This window comes from Canis lupus, chromosome 15, assembly GCF_048164855.1.
Source record: "Canis lupus baileyi chromosome 15, mCanLup2.hap1, whole genome shotgun sequence".
Classification (NCBI taxonomy): Eukaryota; Metazoa; Chordata; class Mammalia; order Carnivora; family Canidae; genus Canis; species Canis lupus.
The window spans coordinates 43,074,641-43,090,072 of NC_132852.1; the positions used below are offsets into that span (position 1 = coordinate 43,074,641).

At 61.8% G+C, this 15,432-nt stretch overlaps 1 protein-coding gene across 1 annotated transcript; it reads left to right on the forward strand.

Moving 5' to 3' along the window:
- The first annotated feature begins 497 nt into the window (after positions 1 to 497).
- SHH (sonic hedgehog signaling molecule) lies at positions 498 to 9,971 on the forward strand. The gene is made up of 3 exons (XM_072776839.1): positions 498 to 1,136; positions 6,181 to 6,442; positions 9,146 to 9,971. Exons 1-3 carry the CDS (start codon positions 837 to 839, stop codon positions 9,967 to 9,969), a joined length of 1,386 nt encoding a protein of 461 aa, XP_072632940.1. The 5' UTR covers positions 498 to 836; the 3' UTR covers positions 9,970 to 9,971.
- The last annotated feature ends 5,461 nt before the right edge of the window (positions 9,972 to 15,432 follow it).

Below are 15,432 nucleotides of genomic sequence, written 5' to 3' on the forward strand. Positions count from 1 at the left end.
AATATTCAGGATGAGGCGCAGACCCTCTGTCTTTAAAATGCAGGGAGACTTGGCCTGCATGATAAAGTCTCCAAAAAAAAAAAAAATTTAAACAGGACCCGGGCAGCTTTGCCCCTCAAACATTTGAGAGAATATTTGTTTGATGACTGAAGCTTGGAGGGGGGGTCTAGACTGTCCTTTAAAACTTAAGTTGGTTTTAACTGAAGCACCTACCATTCTGGAGAAAGAGAAGGGGGAACACCGCGCTGTGCACAAAGCAGGAGGTAACTAGTGTTATCCTAAGGAGCGTGCCTCCTCCCTCCCGCCCACCTTTGTCTCAGGAAAGATTTTTTTTTTTTTTAACTCAAAGGCTTCAGGTGAAAATAAAGCAACTGCAGCCACAGAAAAAAAAAATTTAGTCTTTTTTAGGGTTAAACATCAGAAGACAAGCTTGCGCTGCTTTGGCCAATCAGATACGCCCCTGCCAGCTATAATATAGCACCGAGGGCAGCCTGTCTCGCAAGCTCTCCAGGCTTGCTACCATTTAAAATCAGACTCTTTTTGTCTTTTGATTGCTGTTTCCAGCCCTAACTCCGATGTGTTCCGTTATCAGCGGCCAGCAGCCTGCCACTCCAGCCCCCGTCTGGGTGGGGATCGGTGGCCACTCTCCCGCAGCAGCGGCGGGCGAGGTTATATAGGAAGAGAAAGAGCCAGGCAGAGAGCGAGGGAGCCAGCAGCAAGCCGAGCGAGGAAGGGAGAGCGCAAGCCCGAGCGCACAGGCACACATACTCGCACTCGCGCACACAGACCCGCGCGGGGACGGCGTGGAAGGCAAGGCACTGGGCTCCGCGGACGAGATGCTGCTGCTGGCGAGATGTATGCTGGCGGTGCTCGTCTGCGCACTGCTGATGTGCTCAGGGCTGGCGTGCGGACCCGGCAGGGGATTTGGGAAGAGGCGGCACCCCAAAAAGCTGACCCCTTTAGCCTACAAGCAGTTTATCCCCAACGTGGCGGAGAAGACCCTAGGGGCCAGTGGAAGATACGAAGGGAAGATCTCGAGAAACTCGGAGCGATTTAAGGAACTCACCCCCAATTACAACCCCGACATCATATTTAAGGATGAAGAAAACACGGGAGCAGACCGGCTGATGACTCAGGTAGAAACCCAGCGCCGCGGCGTGGAATGTACTGCTTTCACGGGGGTTGTGTGTAACCAGCCGCTCCAGACCCAGTCTGTTTGCTCTTCAGGCAGATAGCAAGGCGACTTCACCCTCTCCCTCCCCACCCACCTGCCTGCCCGACATCCCTTCCTCTTCTCAGAAGGGAATGGAGGCCAGGGGTCCAGCCCGAGAAGTTTAGGGTGGGGGTGGGGGTCAGGATGGCAGACGTGGTCCACCGATGGCCCTTGTTTGCTCTGTCCTGCCAGGATGGCCTTCCCATCCTGCCTGGGCTCTGCCTTGTAACTTGGGGAGACCTTCACTCTGGGGGTATCCGCCCCTCCGGAGTTGGGAATGGACATGGTGGGAGAGGGGCAGAAATCCCCTCCATACGCATAAAGTAGCTTCCAGGTCACTGTACAAATGCAGCCTAGAGCATTAGCCTTAGGGGAGGGGACACGTTTCTCCCTGTCCACTGTGCTTTTCTCTACCACGGCGACCCCCACCCCTCTGCCCCCCCCAAAGACGCTCAATGGGGAGAGCCCCGAGGCCGCGCTGACAAAAGGCTGGGGCTCCCGAGGCGCCACCTGGCCCCCGAGTGTACAGCACAGCTCCGCTGCCATTCGACCCCGGGCAGTGGTGCCCATCAGAGTGTGAATGTATTGATATTTCTTTAAGGATGCGCTTCCATTCTCCCGAGCCCGAGCCCGCGGTCCTTGAGGGGAGGGACTTAGAACTTCCTGGCATTGCATCACTACGGTCAACCTGCTGGCACGGGACCCGGAGCCGCGGCGAGCTGTTAGCGGGAGGGGGCTAGGACGATGCAGAACCAAAGCCAAACACGTAGCCCCCTCCCTCCCCACCTCTGCCTGAGACTTCGGGCTCCCAACCCCTCCGCCAGCCCTAGACTTTCTCAAACTCCATGCCCGTATAACTGAAGCTAGAAATGGATTTCCTGGCAAATATAGGTCAACATCCTTTTTATTGCCCTATTAAAATATCCAAGTCCTACCTTTCGGGCTAGGAGCGCACCACAGCTGGCGGAGCCGCGGCGGTGGGGCGCGGGGACCGAGGAGGGCGCGCGGGGAGGGGAGCCCCCTCCGGGCCGCTCGCTCCCCAGCGCGGTCCCAGCCGCGAGGCCGCAGGGAGGAGGGAGGGGAGCTGCCGGGAGGGGCCCGAGGGAGCCGGGGACGGGGTCTCCATGCCCCGCTCGCGCATCTGCTCGCGACCACCTTAAATCTGGACCGCGAGTGTGGACGCGCGCGCCTGTGCCGGAGAGCGGCGAGAGCCACAATGAACCGGGCACAGGCCGCGGGGCGCCGGGGGCGCGGCCGGCCGCGGGGAGCCCTCTGACCTGGGTCACCTGGCTCCCCCGCGGGAGGGAGGTGGCCTTCCCGGAGTCCCTCGGAACCGGGAAGGCGGGAGGCGAGGCCGGGCCGGCGGTGGGGCGCGGAGGGGTACGGGGAGGGCGGCGGAGGTCCCGCAGCCCGCGAGGTGGGCGTGCGCCCCTTGCCGCCGCGCGGGGCCCACGCGGGAGAGGGATCCCCCGGGGCCCCGCCGCAGGTCACAGGTCGCAGGTGCGCGAGCGCGCGGAGCCGCGCCCCCCGGCGGCCGCACCTGACGCCCCTTCCTCCCGGGTTAGCGGTCCCCAAGGCCGGGGCTAGGGCGCGGGGCGCGGGGCGCGGGGCGGGGGCCGGGGTGGCGGCGAGGCTCCGACGGGCCGGACGGTCGGGAGCTCCGCCGCGCTCCCGGGGGCCCTGGGGCCTGGCGCCCCCGCCGAGCCCCGGCCGGCCCCTGTTCCGGTCGCCCGCCGGGCACCCACGGCCGAGCGGCCCCGCGCCGGCCACTGTCGCCGCCGCGCGCGCTGGCAGCATTTGAACTTCTGACCTTCTGTCAACTTCCCTCAGACGAACGAAACGAAAACAAATACTTTTCTTTCCTTAGGCAGTGGCCATTCCCGTTCCCGGCACAAAAGGACGGGGGAGGGGCAGCCAACGTGGGGGTGGGGTGGGGAGAGCCTGGCTAGGACGGTGTCACGCACCCCACAGATGTCCCCCGAAAAGGCGGCTGGCTGGTGGGGTGGTGCCGGAAGGCGCCCTTCCTCCTTCCCTGGTTCCAAGAGTCGGGGAGGACCGGGCGGCGAGGGGCAGGGGCAGGGGCAGGGGCAGGGCCGGGGGCAGGGGTGCAGCGGGGCCGCCTCCTGGCCCCCGGGGACTAGCTCTGCTCGGGACCCTTGGCCCGCTGGCCGCGCACTCAAAGCCACCACGGACATCCTGTCCCAGGTGCGCGTGTCTCTGCGCCCCGGGCCAGCCGTCCCTCCGCGTCCCCGTCTCTGCACTGTGGCCGCCGCCCGAGTCCCTCAACCATGGCAAGACCGTCCCCGGTGGAACTTTCGGAGCAGTTCTGGAACGCATGAGCTCCTGGTTAATATTAACTCGGAGAGGGGGAAGCGCAGACAGACACGCTCGGCCCGCAGGCGCGGGTGCCAGGCGCGGGCGCGGCGGCCGGGGGCTCGGGGGGCAGGAGGCGGCCGCCGGGGCAGGGCCTGGGGCCGCAGCGGGGACAGCCCGGGACGCCACGCCGGATAGATCCCCGTGTGCGTGGCGGCCCGGGCCCGCGCTCAGGTGTGGGTTCCAGGAGGGCGCTCCTGTTGGGATAGGACGGGTCTGTTTCCTCGGAGGGGGTGGAGGGGCGGAGACAGGTGTGTGTGTGGGGGGGTGTCTCTTTTGAAGTCGGGACACCCCTCCCCCGCGCCGGGACGGCCAGGCGCCCTGTGGCGGTGACAGTCCCGCCCGGGCGGGTGGGCTCGGGGCGGCTGCGCGGCCCGGGGGTGGCGGGGCTCGGCGCGAGGACGCACTCGGCCTCCGCCGACACAAAGCCGGCCCCGCGGCCCCGCTGGGCTTTCCGGTGGCTGCACAGAGCCCGGCTTGATTCGCAGCACACGACCCAGTGAATGGCTAACCGGCCTGGGCGTCCCAGCTTCGCCTGCGCCTCTCCGGCCGGCGGGGGCACCACGTCCCGCAGGCGAGGGCCGAGGCCGCGCCAGGCGGGGGGCGCGGGGGGCGCGGGGGGCGCGGGGGGGCGGGGGCGCGCGGGAAGCAGGGCGCAGCTCGGGCCTGGCGCGGCCTGGGGCTCCTCGCCGGGGGTCCTCCACCCCATGCCCCAGGGGCGCAGCTCAGGGCGCCTGCGGCGGGCACGCGGCCTCCCCGCGCTCCCTGCCCTCACCCGCCGTCCCGCGGGGAGCCGTGCGGGCCCCCTCTGAGCCCCGAGAGGAGCGAGCCGGGCGGCGCGGGGCTCGGGATGCGGGAGGTGTGCGTGTGCGTGTCGGTGGTGTGCGCCTGCGCAGCCGGCCTCCCCGCCCGGCTCCGAACTGACCCCGGTTTACTGATTGATTTTCATGTAAAACGCGTTCAATCCTCAAGATGACCTCACTCAAACTCTGCCCCTCCGACTTTTTTTTTTTTTTTTTTTTTTTAAGAAAACTGCTGGCAGGCCCAGAAACCTGCCAGCGCTGACCTGTTACCAGGGCCGCCCCCCCCCCCCCATTTGTTGGATGTTTAACTCGACTACCGTACTGCTGGTTTTATTGCTGTCCGACACGCAGGACGTTTCCTGTTGCGCAATCTCCACATCCCCGTAGAGCGCGGACAGCGGGACCGCGGCAGCTCCCCTCGCTCAGCAGGAAAGCAGTCCCCACGCTGTTATTAGGATCCCCGACCGGGTCTTCCTTCCTCCCCGCCTACCAGGTTCCAAAGCCGAGCATGCGCTGCGGGAAGGAGACCAGCCCTACCCTCTTCGGGAGGTCAACTTGAAATTGCCCCGCGTCCCCCAGGTCTGCGTCTCTTGGGGATGCCCCTGGGGGATCCTGCCACCACTCCCCCTCCTGTGAATCCCGCGTCCCCGTCCCTGTAAGCGCCCGGGCCCTGAGCGGGTACCCACGCGGGCGCACACGCTTGCCATGGCTCTGTTTTTTCTAGCATCCTTATCTGAATGTGACCCGAGACTCAGGCGGGGACTCCCCTGACCCCGAGTTTCACTTCGCCCCGGTTCGTGTCCTGTGCACTCAGTGTTTCTGCACATCCACGGCCAGAGCAGCTTCCTCGGGGAGGGAGGGGCACTCCCCAAGGGCTCCGAGGCCTCGGGCCTTTCGGGCTCCCCCTCCCCCACCCCTCCTGCCCCGCCCCCTCCCTCCACCTCTTAAGTTTGCTCTTCAAACTAGCCGGACGCCATTCTGCTCGGGGCCAAGAAAACAAGGGGTGGGGAGGGAACAGGTTAAGGAAAACAAGAGACACAATCAGACCACAGAAAAGCCGGAGAAAAGAGGTCTATGGGGAAAAGGAATGTGGCTGTCCAGATAAAGAATGTTTGTCGTTAGGCCTGGCCCGCATTGAAAATTATTACTCACCTGCTTGCCTTTCACTTCGGGCCCCTCCCGCCCCGCCGGCGGGGCTATCGGCTTCCCACCCCCCTCTCTCCCTTTGGCGGCACCCACGCCTCAGATAGGCACAGGGTAGGAGGGAGGGTCCAGAGATAACCCAAGGCTTTCGCTCTTTAAGAAGCATACTGCGCACGTTCTTTATTTCTGCCAAGTTGCGCCCTGGGCCTGGCTCTGGCCTCCCGGGGAGGGAGTTAGGCCGGGCACGAAGGTGGAGCCTCGCACAGGTGTGCAGAAACGGGGCCACCGGAAGGGATCGGGAGTGGAGGGCAGCGTGGGGGAGGGGGCCTGGCAGGCCCTGCCGTGACCGTGGGAGACACACTTTCCTTGTCTCAAGAAGAGTCCCCTCCTTCTCAGGCCGTGGTGGGGGCTCTGCCAGTCAGACCTCACAGACAGGCCCTCAGTTTACCTGCAAGAGGACTGGCTCCTCCAGCGGATGCCCCCCCCTCCTCCCACCTCAGTGCTCCCCGGAGCCTGCCGGCCCCACCCAGGCCTCCTCCCGACTCCCCACAGAGTCCTAACCCTCAGGGACCCAGCAGGGCAGCCTGCAGGGCAGGGATGGGGGTGCAGACCCGGTACTAATGCCCGTGGGGCCCCTTCTCTCCGCAGAGGTGCAAGGACAAGCTGAACGCCTTGGCCATCTCGGTGATGAACCAGTGGCCCGGCGTGAAGCTGCGGGTGACGGAGGGCTGGGACGAGGACGGTCACCACTCAGAGGAGTCGCTGCACTATGAGGGCCGCGCGGTGGACATCACCACGTCAGACCGCGACCGAAGCAAGTACGGCATGTTGGCCCGCCTGGCCGTGGAGGCCGGCTTCGACTGGGTGTACTACGAGTCCAAGGCGCACATCCACTGTTCTGTGAAAGCAGGTGAGGTGGCGGGCCTGCCCTACTCCACAGCCCCCACCCTGTGCCCACGAAGCACCCCCCCTGGCCCACCAGCAGCCCCCGATCTGCCCGCGACGTGTCACTGTCGGGCCCCACGGCGGATGCGAGGGGAAAGGATGAACGTGCTGGTGGAGGGGCAGGGGGAGGGAGGGGCTTGGCTGGTAAGTCAGTCCCTGGTGTGCCAACAGAGCCTGTTGGTGGGTCCCGCCAGCCAAAAGTGGCTCCTACCCTTGAGACCACCGAGGCCCGAGGTTCTCCAAGCCCAGATGCAGAGGGCATCTGGCTTCCTGAGCCTTCCCCCACCCTGTTTCCGGAGCCCCCACTGCAGGTGGCGGAGACAGGGAAGATGGGGGAGGGGGCTTTCCTGATGAGAGATTGCAGCCCTGCACGGCTGGGCTAGCCGGGTCTGGCCTAGATTCCTGTCTCGTTGAAGGCTGAAGAGCCAACCAGCCCCCACTCGACCCCCGCATTGGAGGCTCTGCCCGGGGTGTAGGCCCCTCGTCCTCTCCCCCACCATCCCCAGTGGGCGTCTGCGGACACTAAACTAACTTAACTCACTGGCTGAGCCTCTGGAGAGAGGCCTGGTGGGAGGTCATAAACCCAGTGGTCACCGCTTCCAACATCCTGAGGCCGCAAGCCCAGAAGCATCCGTGCTTATTAGGAGCCAGCTGGGCTGCCCTGAGCCCGGGCCCAGAGTCTGCAGCTGCAGCAGCGCGGCCTCTGGCGAGCGGGTGGCTTCCCTGGGCCTACAACGCCACTCGCTGTCGCTGGCGAGGAACAGCCATGCCAGGGAGGCCCTGCGCCCATGCAGATATCCCAGCCTGGAGGCTGGTTGTGTGGATCTCTCCATCTCTCAGCAGAAGTCGGTGCCTTTAGCAGCACAGGTCACAGTGAATTTCGGAGGCGCTGTCTTCCCAGCAACCCCCCACCCGGTTTTGCCTATTTGTCTCCCAAACTGTATTTTCATGGCTTGTGTTAGTAGGAAAACACTTCCAAGGTGTCAAGACACACTCGGTAGGGAAGGAAAATAGTGGCCTCTTACCACAACAGGGAGAGAAGGTGTGGGAGGGGCGACCGGAGAGGGGGGGCTGGCAGGCGGCGCCCCCACCGGGCGGGGCTCGGCGACGGCTGGAGGCCCGGGACGCGTTCGTCCCGGGGCCTCGTGGGTGCGCGGGCTGGCGGCGCGCCGGCCCCCTCTGGGGCCAGGCCTGTCCGCGGGGTCCCCCTGGCGGGGGTCCCTAGAGGTCTCCTCGCAAGTGAGCAGCGGTAATCCCGCCGCAGGCTTGGGCGCGGGGAGGGCAGGCCCCCGGGGCGCCGGGAGCCGCTCATTGGCATTCGGCGCACACCGGCCGGGGCGCGGTGCGCGGCGTGTCAAGCGGGGTCGTGCGACAGGACGACTAGGGCTCGCCTGCGCCCCGGGCCGCATTCCGGGGGGCGACGGCGGGCCTCCAACGGCCAAGCCCGCACTTCATGCCGCAGAAACCGATGAGAAGATTAAAAACCCTCTGTAATTCCAGCAGGAAGATTCTTTCTCGCGATCTCTATTTGCGAAAAGCATGATCCCGGAGATTGGAATGCAAAGAAGACCGGGCTGTCCCCGCCCCTCCTCCGCGGCCCCCTGCTCGCCACCCCGGCTCCGATCATTGTCCTCGGGACAGTGAGCCTCAGAGAGCGACAGAGGGCTCGGGAAAGCGGGTAGTCAAGGGGCCTTGAGAACGCAGCAGCTTCCAGCGCCTGGAGCAGGCCCCGCCATTTAAAATTCAAATACACATCTTGAGTGCTTGGAAGAGGCCTGGCTGTGCAAATAGTGCTTGTGAGGCCCGGGCTTCTGGAGAGCCCGCGTGTGAATCGCGGGGGGGGGGGGGGGGGGGCTGGGCAGGGGGGTGCACCTGAGCAAATAGGGAGGGGGCGGCCGAGAAGGGGGAGGGAGGATGGAAGTGCCCCTCTTCCAAGAGTGTCTCCCATTTATTGCGGAGATCACAATGACAATGCTGGGCCCTTTATTGGATTTTAATTAGAAAATCCACACAAGCCTCGGATTTTCACACCTCGGCCGGTTCCCTGGAATGTTTGTCCAGTTGCTACAACTACTATAGCTCCTTTGCACTCCCGCCCCCCACTCCCCTGCAGCCATCCGGCACCGCCAACCCCCGGCTGCGCTAGGCTCCCGGGGACAGGCAGGCGAGGGGTCCTGGGCGCGCAGGCCGGGTGAGAGGCGCACGAGGGGGCGGCGCGCCCCAAGCCGGGGGCGGGAAGGAAGGAGGTGCACCCCGGCGCCCCGGGGAGCTCAAGGAGGCTTCCTGAGGAATCTAAGTGCAGAGCAAATACCCTGCGAATTCAGGGCGAGGTTGGGTGTGTGCTGAGCCGGGGGGGATGGGGCCGGAGGAGGGCGGAGGGGAAGGTGCGGAACCGGCCCCCGCGGGACACCCAGCCAGCCCTTGTCACTGCCAGCCCAAACCCAGGAGAGCGGTTAAGGGCTGTATCTGCATCTGAATTTTGTCACTGAGCCGGTGGGGCTGGGTGGAGAGAGGTCTGCGCCCCAACGGCCTGGACTCTCCCCCCGACCTGCGCGGGTCCCGGGTCTGGGGCGCGGGAAGGCAGGCGCGCGCCCCCCTGCCCACTCGTGCGTCCGCGCAGGCGCTCACCACCCTGTGCCCTCTTCTCTCCTCTCCCCTCCCCCCGCAGAGAATTCCGTGGCGGCCAAGTCCGGCGGCTGCTTCCCAGGCTCGGCCACGGTGCATCTGGAGCAGGGCGGCACCAAGCTCGTCAAGGATCTGCGTCCTGGGGACCGCGTGCTGGCGGCCGACGACCAGGGCCGGCTGCTCTACAGCGACTTCCTCACCTTCCTGGACCGCGACGACGGTGCCAAGAAGGTCTTCTACGTGATCGAGACGCGGGAGCCGCGCGAGCGCCTGCTGCTCACCGCCGCGCACCTGCTCTTCGTCGCGCCGCTCAACGACTCTGCGGCCGGGGAGCCGGAGGCGCCGTCGGGAGCCGGGCCGCCGCCGGGGGGCGCGCCGGGGCGCCGGGCGCTCTTCGCCAGCCGCGTGCGCCCGGGCCAGCGCGTGTACGTGGTGGCCGAGCGCGGCGGGGATCGCCGGCTCCTGCCCGCCGCGGTGCACAGCGTGACGCTGCGCGAGGAGGCCACGGGCGCCTACGCGCCGCTCACGGCGCAGGGCACCATCCTCATCAACCGGGTGCTGGCGTCGTGCTACGCGGTCATCGAGGAGCACGGCTGGGCGCACCGCGCCTTCGCGCCCTTCCGCCTGGCGCACGCGCTCCTGGCCGCGCTGGCGCCCGCGCGCACGGACCGCGGCGGGGAGGGCGACGGCGGGGGCGGCGGCCACCTGCCCCCGCCCGCGCCAGGTGCGCTGGAGGCGCCAGGTGCGGCCGACGCGCCCGGGGCCGCGGGCATCCACTGGTACTCGCAGCTGCTCTACCAAATAGGCACCTGGCTGTTGGACAGCGAGGCCCTGCACCCGCTGGGCATGGCCGTCAAGTCCAGCTGAAGGCCGGGGAGCCGGGGAGGGCGCGGGGAGGGCGCGGGGAGGGCGCGGGCGGGGGGAGCCGGAGCAAGGAACAGCAAAAGACGCACGGAAAAGCGCACGGAATGAGACTTTAATTATAATAATAATTAATAATAATAATAAAGTAGGACAGTCCAAAGTAGACTATAAGGAAACAGAGATCCCGGGAAGTTTTGTCGTTGTGTTTAGTTTATATATATTTTTTTGAATTTTTTGGTTGTTGTTTTATTTTGGTTTTTTTTTTTTTTTTCCACCTCTCCTGGCTATTTATTTGTTTGGTATGAATAGATGTTTTAAATAATATGAACCGGACCTTCAAGAGCCTTAACTAGTTTGTTTCTTGGATAATTTATTATTATCATGTGAACTGTACTCACAGGGGGGAGAGATTATTTTGTGAGGCCAAGCGACCTGCTCAGAGTCTATTTTTCTACATGTCCCTCGCCCTGACTTTCAGAAAGCAAAACTCTGCGCTCTGCATTCTTCGTTTGCCACGCGCCTGCTTTTCAGCAAGTGTGAACTAAAACGTGCTTCGTGGGGGTCCGCAAATTATATTTTTATACACAGAATTGTAAATTAGATTTTTTGAGAGATCAATACTTAACTGAATTACATTTCATTTTTGAAATAGTGTAAAATATGAAAATATATTATTTTAATTTAACTAGTTTCCAGTGTAACAGCCACCTCCCGTATGTCTTCATGGGTTAATATTTGCTCTGTGATCACCATTTTGGCCACATTCTTAGAAGTCAAGACTGTTACACACACACACACACACACACACACACTTTTTTTTGGACAAACTGGAAGAACTCTGTTATTTTTAACTTCAAAGAATTTATTAGAAAATAATATTTTTTAAAAGCGCACATAGTGATGAGCCCACAAGGATGGAGCGTGTAGTTTGTACAGAGAAAAACAAAGGATGTTTTTGCATTAATAAATTGAGAAATAACTGCTGTAAATTTACTAAAATGTATTTTTGAATATTTTGTAATAGTTTTATAGAAATAAAATGTGCCACGCACAGACTGGTTAGTATATAATAACTAAGAATTCCTGTCGCAGCCCCTTTTTCTCTTCTGTTTTGGCTTCTTTGTTTGGGAAACCCAGTGCCGACAGGAGGGCCCAGCATTATATTTAGATGTGTTGCTTATACTGTGAATTCAGATCAGCTTAAGTAGGAAGCCAAAGTAGGTAACCAAACCAACTTGTTTATTTTCATCACTGGAGAAACCTCAGCTCTGTTTGTATTTGTTGTGTGAGAGACTTTGTGCACTCCAAAGACTGGGGGGTGCCGTGTGCGGGCACCGCCCCGCTCCCACCCCCCAGCCCTCACCCAGCGCAGCCTGGCGCAGGCCCGGAGGAGGAGAGGCCTCCAGGCAGCCACCCACGACTCTCTCCCCATGCTTCGTGTAGCCGTCGACAGACCCCGTCCCCTCCACTTGGTTGTCCCACATTGGAGTATCTGGTCCTCTGGCGGTGAAGGGAGGAGGGCCCTCGCTGCTTTGTGAAGTCCTGGGGTACCCTTTCCAGATGGGTCCCCAAGGAGAGGGCTAAGTGTTGATCTCTGACACCCGCCCCCCAGGACCCTCGTGGCAAACTCCCCGAGGAGTGCACATTTTCCACCTGCTCTCGGGGTGGCCCCAACCTCCCCACTTCCCCAGTCACAGTGGCTAGTCTCAGGGCTGCTGGGGTCCTCGGGTCATGTTGGTGTTGTCAAGTCCAAGCTGTCTGTCTGGAGTGGTTGTTAGGTGTAGACTTCTGTCCCTAGGGCATGGTCCTCCTTTAGTGGGCACCCTGTGACTGGCGCCCTATGTCAGCTGGGTCTGGGGGAAGAGGTCCTCCATGCTCGAGGGTGTGTTCTAGACTCAGCCGAGAGGGGCTCAGCCATTGGCTGTCACTCACAGTGCTTTGGCTTATCAAAGGCTGCTGTCCCGACTTGTGCTTCGGGCCAAGTGTCTAAGCTGGCTGGGTTTTGGAAGGACAGGCTGTGCGAGCATAGGGCCTCTTAGCAACTTCAGCTTGTCTGGAGGCTGGTTTGGGTTTGAGGGGTAGACCTGAGCCTGACAGCTTCGGGCAGGTCCCAGGACTGCCCGGGCAGGGTCTGGAGGTGCTGCCCCTCAGGCTAGGCCTGCGGTGGCATCTGCAGCCAGAAGCACTGGTCCCTGAGGAGCTGCCGTGCTGAGGGCCTGGCAGGGTGTACCTCTTCCAGGAGGCCGGGGGCCTGCACGGCTGGTGCCAGGGACAGCCGCGTAGCCTGGAGCTTGCCCTCTGCATGCTTCCAGGCCCTCTGGGCAGGAGTACTCCTTGGTTTTTTTCTTTTCTCTGTAAAAGAATTTTCTTTGGTCTTTCAGGTAGTCAGCAGGTGCAAGGTTTACAATCCCTGGTGGAATTTGGTGGTTTCTGTTCTGTTCCATCTTGAGTGTAAGCCAGCAAAAGTAAACGGGAAGCACTGGCACGCCAATGGCTCTGGCCACGTTGATTCACAGATGAATCAGCCCTCAGCCTGACTAGCCAAAGAGAGAACCTGAGCGCTGGCCAGGCCCCTAGGTGCCCCCCCACCCCGCACTGGCCACCTCCAGTGCGGCCCCAGCCAAGCGTGGTGGCAGCACCCTCCCCCTGCCCCCGCTGTCCCCATCCTAGGCTACAGCCCCCCGCCCGCCCTCACGTTCAGAATCCTCTCTCATGGCCAACAAAGGGGAGCCCTCAGCACAGGGTACCAGGGTGGTGCAGCGCGGAGCCACCTGGTGAGGCGTCCGCTCCCTCTGCAGGGTTGACGGTGTGAAGAGTTTGTGCGAAGTGTCCGCGCCGCCTTGCTGCCAGCCTCCCTTGTGACTAAATGCCTATCTATTCCTGTCAAAAGCGTGTATCACAATGTACTTGAAACTCTTACCTTTGTGCTCTATTGTTTGAATAATTAAAGAAGTTACAGACTTGTGGCTGTGTCTGTTCTGTGGTGGAGCTCTCTGGTCTCACCCGGGTGGGCACCTGAGGTTCTCATTTTCTTCTGCAACGTCGTGCAGAAATGTGAGAGACCAAGTCTTGTGGGGTGCCAGCCCCGTGGGCCTTGGTGGCTGCGGGCACCCGGGCTGTGGGACAGCCCCTGGCAGGATGAGGCCGCAGTGCTGGGCGCCAAGGCAGTGCCATCCTGTCCTGGGGGATCCCCTTCACTGGCAGCCTCGCACCCACGTGGCAAACATTGGCCGGACCTGCAAAGAATGCCAGTTGGTTGCAAGATTTGGCAAGAAAGTGGCAAAGCCCCTGCGGTGAGCCGGCTGCAGAGCTGGTGCGTGGCTGGCTCTCCCAGAGTCCCGAGCTCTCCATTGACCCGTCCTTCCTTCTGAAAGGACACTTTGCTCAAAGGAGTTGAGAGGCCCTGGGACGTGGACTTCCTTATGGCTTCTTAGAAACAAATGGCCAAACACGGACTGAGCCCTGGCTTCCCCCAGGCACCCTGCTGGCTGTACAACCTCGGACAGGGCTTGGCAAATAAAGGCCCCCAAGAATAATGCAGCCCTTGACCTAGTTTTGTATAGCCCAAGAGCTGAGACTGGATTTTATATCTTTTTTACTTTAATGGTCAAAACCAAAAAAACCCTAAAGAATAATATTTCATGCCAGGTAAAAATTATACGAAGTTCAGATTTCTGTGTCCATCGGTAAAGTTCTCTCGGACACCTCCTGCTAATTCTTGCTAATTCCTGCTGCCTGGGGAGCCTGGGGCCGCAGGAGCTGCATCAGAGACCACATGGCCCACAGAGCCCGAGATATTTATTGCTGTCTTTCCACAAAATGCTCCCCGTGGTCTAGGATGGGAAACAAGTTGTGAGGAAACGGAGTGGTGCTATGGGGATGAACACAGCGGTGTGTCCTCCATCAAGCACATTGTCGATAGGATCCAAGGGATCCCCCCCACTCAGTTTGGCTCCTTCCTCAGAGCCATTGGGAGGGTGACAAATCGAGGCAGGCCCGCCAGGAGCCCCTAGGACCTGGCGGAGTACTGGGCCAGCCAGAGTGCTAGTTGGGTGTGGCTATGCTGGAAACCAGCTCCCTGCAGCCCGGGAAGGGGCTGGGGCGGAAGGCAGGGTAAGATGTGCCACAGTGGTCCCCCAGCTACATGGGAAGAGCCCCACTGGACGAAAATAGTACATCCGGGTTTGGAGACAATCTCCTTTCCTTCTTTGGGCTGAGCTTGACTTTCTCCAGTGAAGAAGAAAATAGTAGGAATTCATACTTTGCTACATGGGAGGCTCTGGGCCTGCTCCATGAGGCGTGGAAACAGAGGATCACCTTTCATTGCGTCTCTGTGGTTTTCGAGATGGGGGCAGCTGTGTTCTGGGGGCAGGGGAGGGGTTAGCTGCCTTCAGTGAGGGGCCATATACGCTGAAGATGAAGATAAATGAGAAGGGACAGTACACAGAGTCCCCCTGTGTATCCAAGGTCAGGGCCCAAGGATGCCACACCTGCCCCAGGGCAGGTCCTTCCCCACAGGCCAGAGCTCAAGGATTCCCTCTGAGAGCCCTGCCACTGCAGGCCTGGGGCCTCTGAAAGGAGCCTCACGCTCCAGGTCCCTGTCTGCCACCCGGCCGGCCCATCATCGGAATCCTAGCAAACCCCTCCAGTAGGACTGCACCTGCGTTCCTTGCTCACACCAGGCCACCGCACAGGCAGGCTGTGCACCTTGTCAGAGAAGTGGGGCGAGTGGAGGAGGCTGCAGGAATCTGCTCCGGGGTGCTGCCAAGTGTCAGCGCTGACCTGAGAAGACCATGGCATCTTTGGACCTGGCCTCCTACCTCGCTAGTTGTTCTTAGGGTTCGGTGATGAGTGGGGAGGCAGTCATCTTTCCCAGGCCTGGGACTCCCAGCGGCCGCCCCCCGGGGTCCCCAGCTCCATGTAGGGCCTTCCCCTGGGACTGTGCGGCTGGCGCCCCTCCCAGCATCTGCAGAGCCCCACCACCACCAGCGCCACCTCGGGGTGCACACCCAACCCACCCTGCTACAGGTCTGCAGCTCTGCTGCCCAGAGCTCCACCGACCCATGCAGCCGGACTGGAGAAGCTCCAGGAGGCAGTTGGGGAGACACGGAGTGCTGGGTGGCAGTGGCTCACGGCCTCTGGATGCCTCACTCCCTGTCCACAAAGGGCTCCCGAGTGCAGCATCGCTGGGCCAGAGGATGCTCCCTTGAGTGGAGTCCGAGCTCCCTCTTCTGGTCGCAGTGGGAGAAGGCAGGCGCTGGCACCTGCAGGCCGCCCAGGCCAGCAAACCAGGGTGGGTGACCGCCAGCTGGGGACTGATCAAAACAAATATCGAAGGGAGACACACTGTGAGAGCCCCCCAACTCTGGAAAATACACAAAGGGCTGTGGAAGGGGAGGTGGGCAGGGGGTTGGGGTAACCGGCTGATGGGCACTGAGGAGGGCATCTGATGGGATGAACACTGGG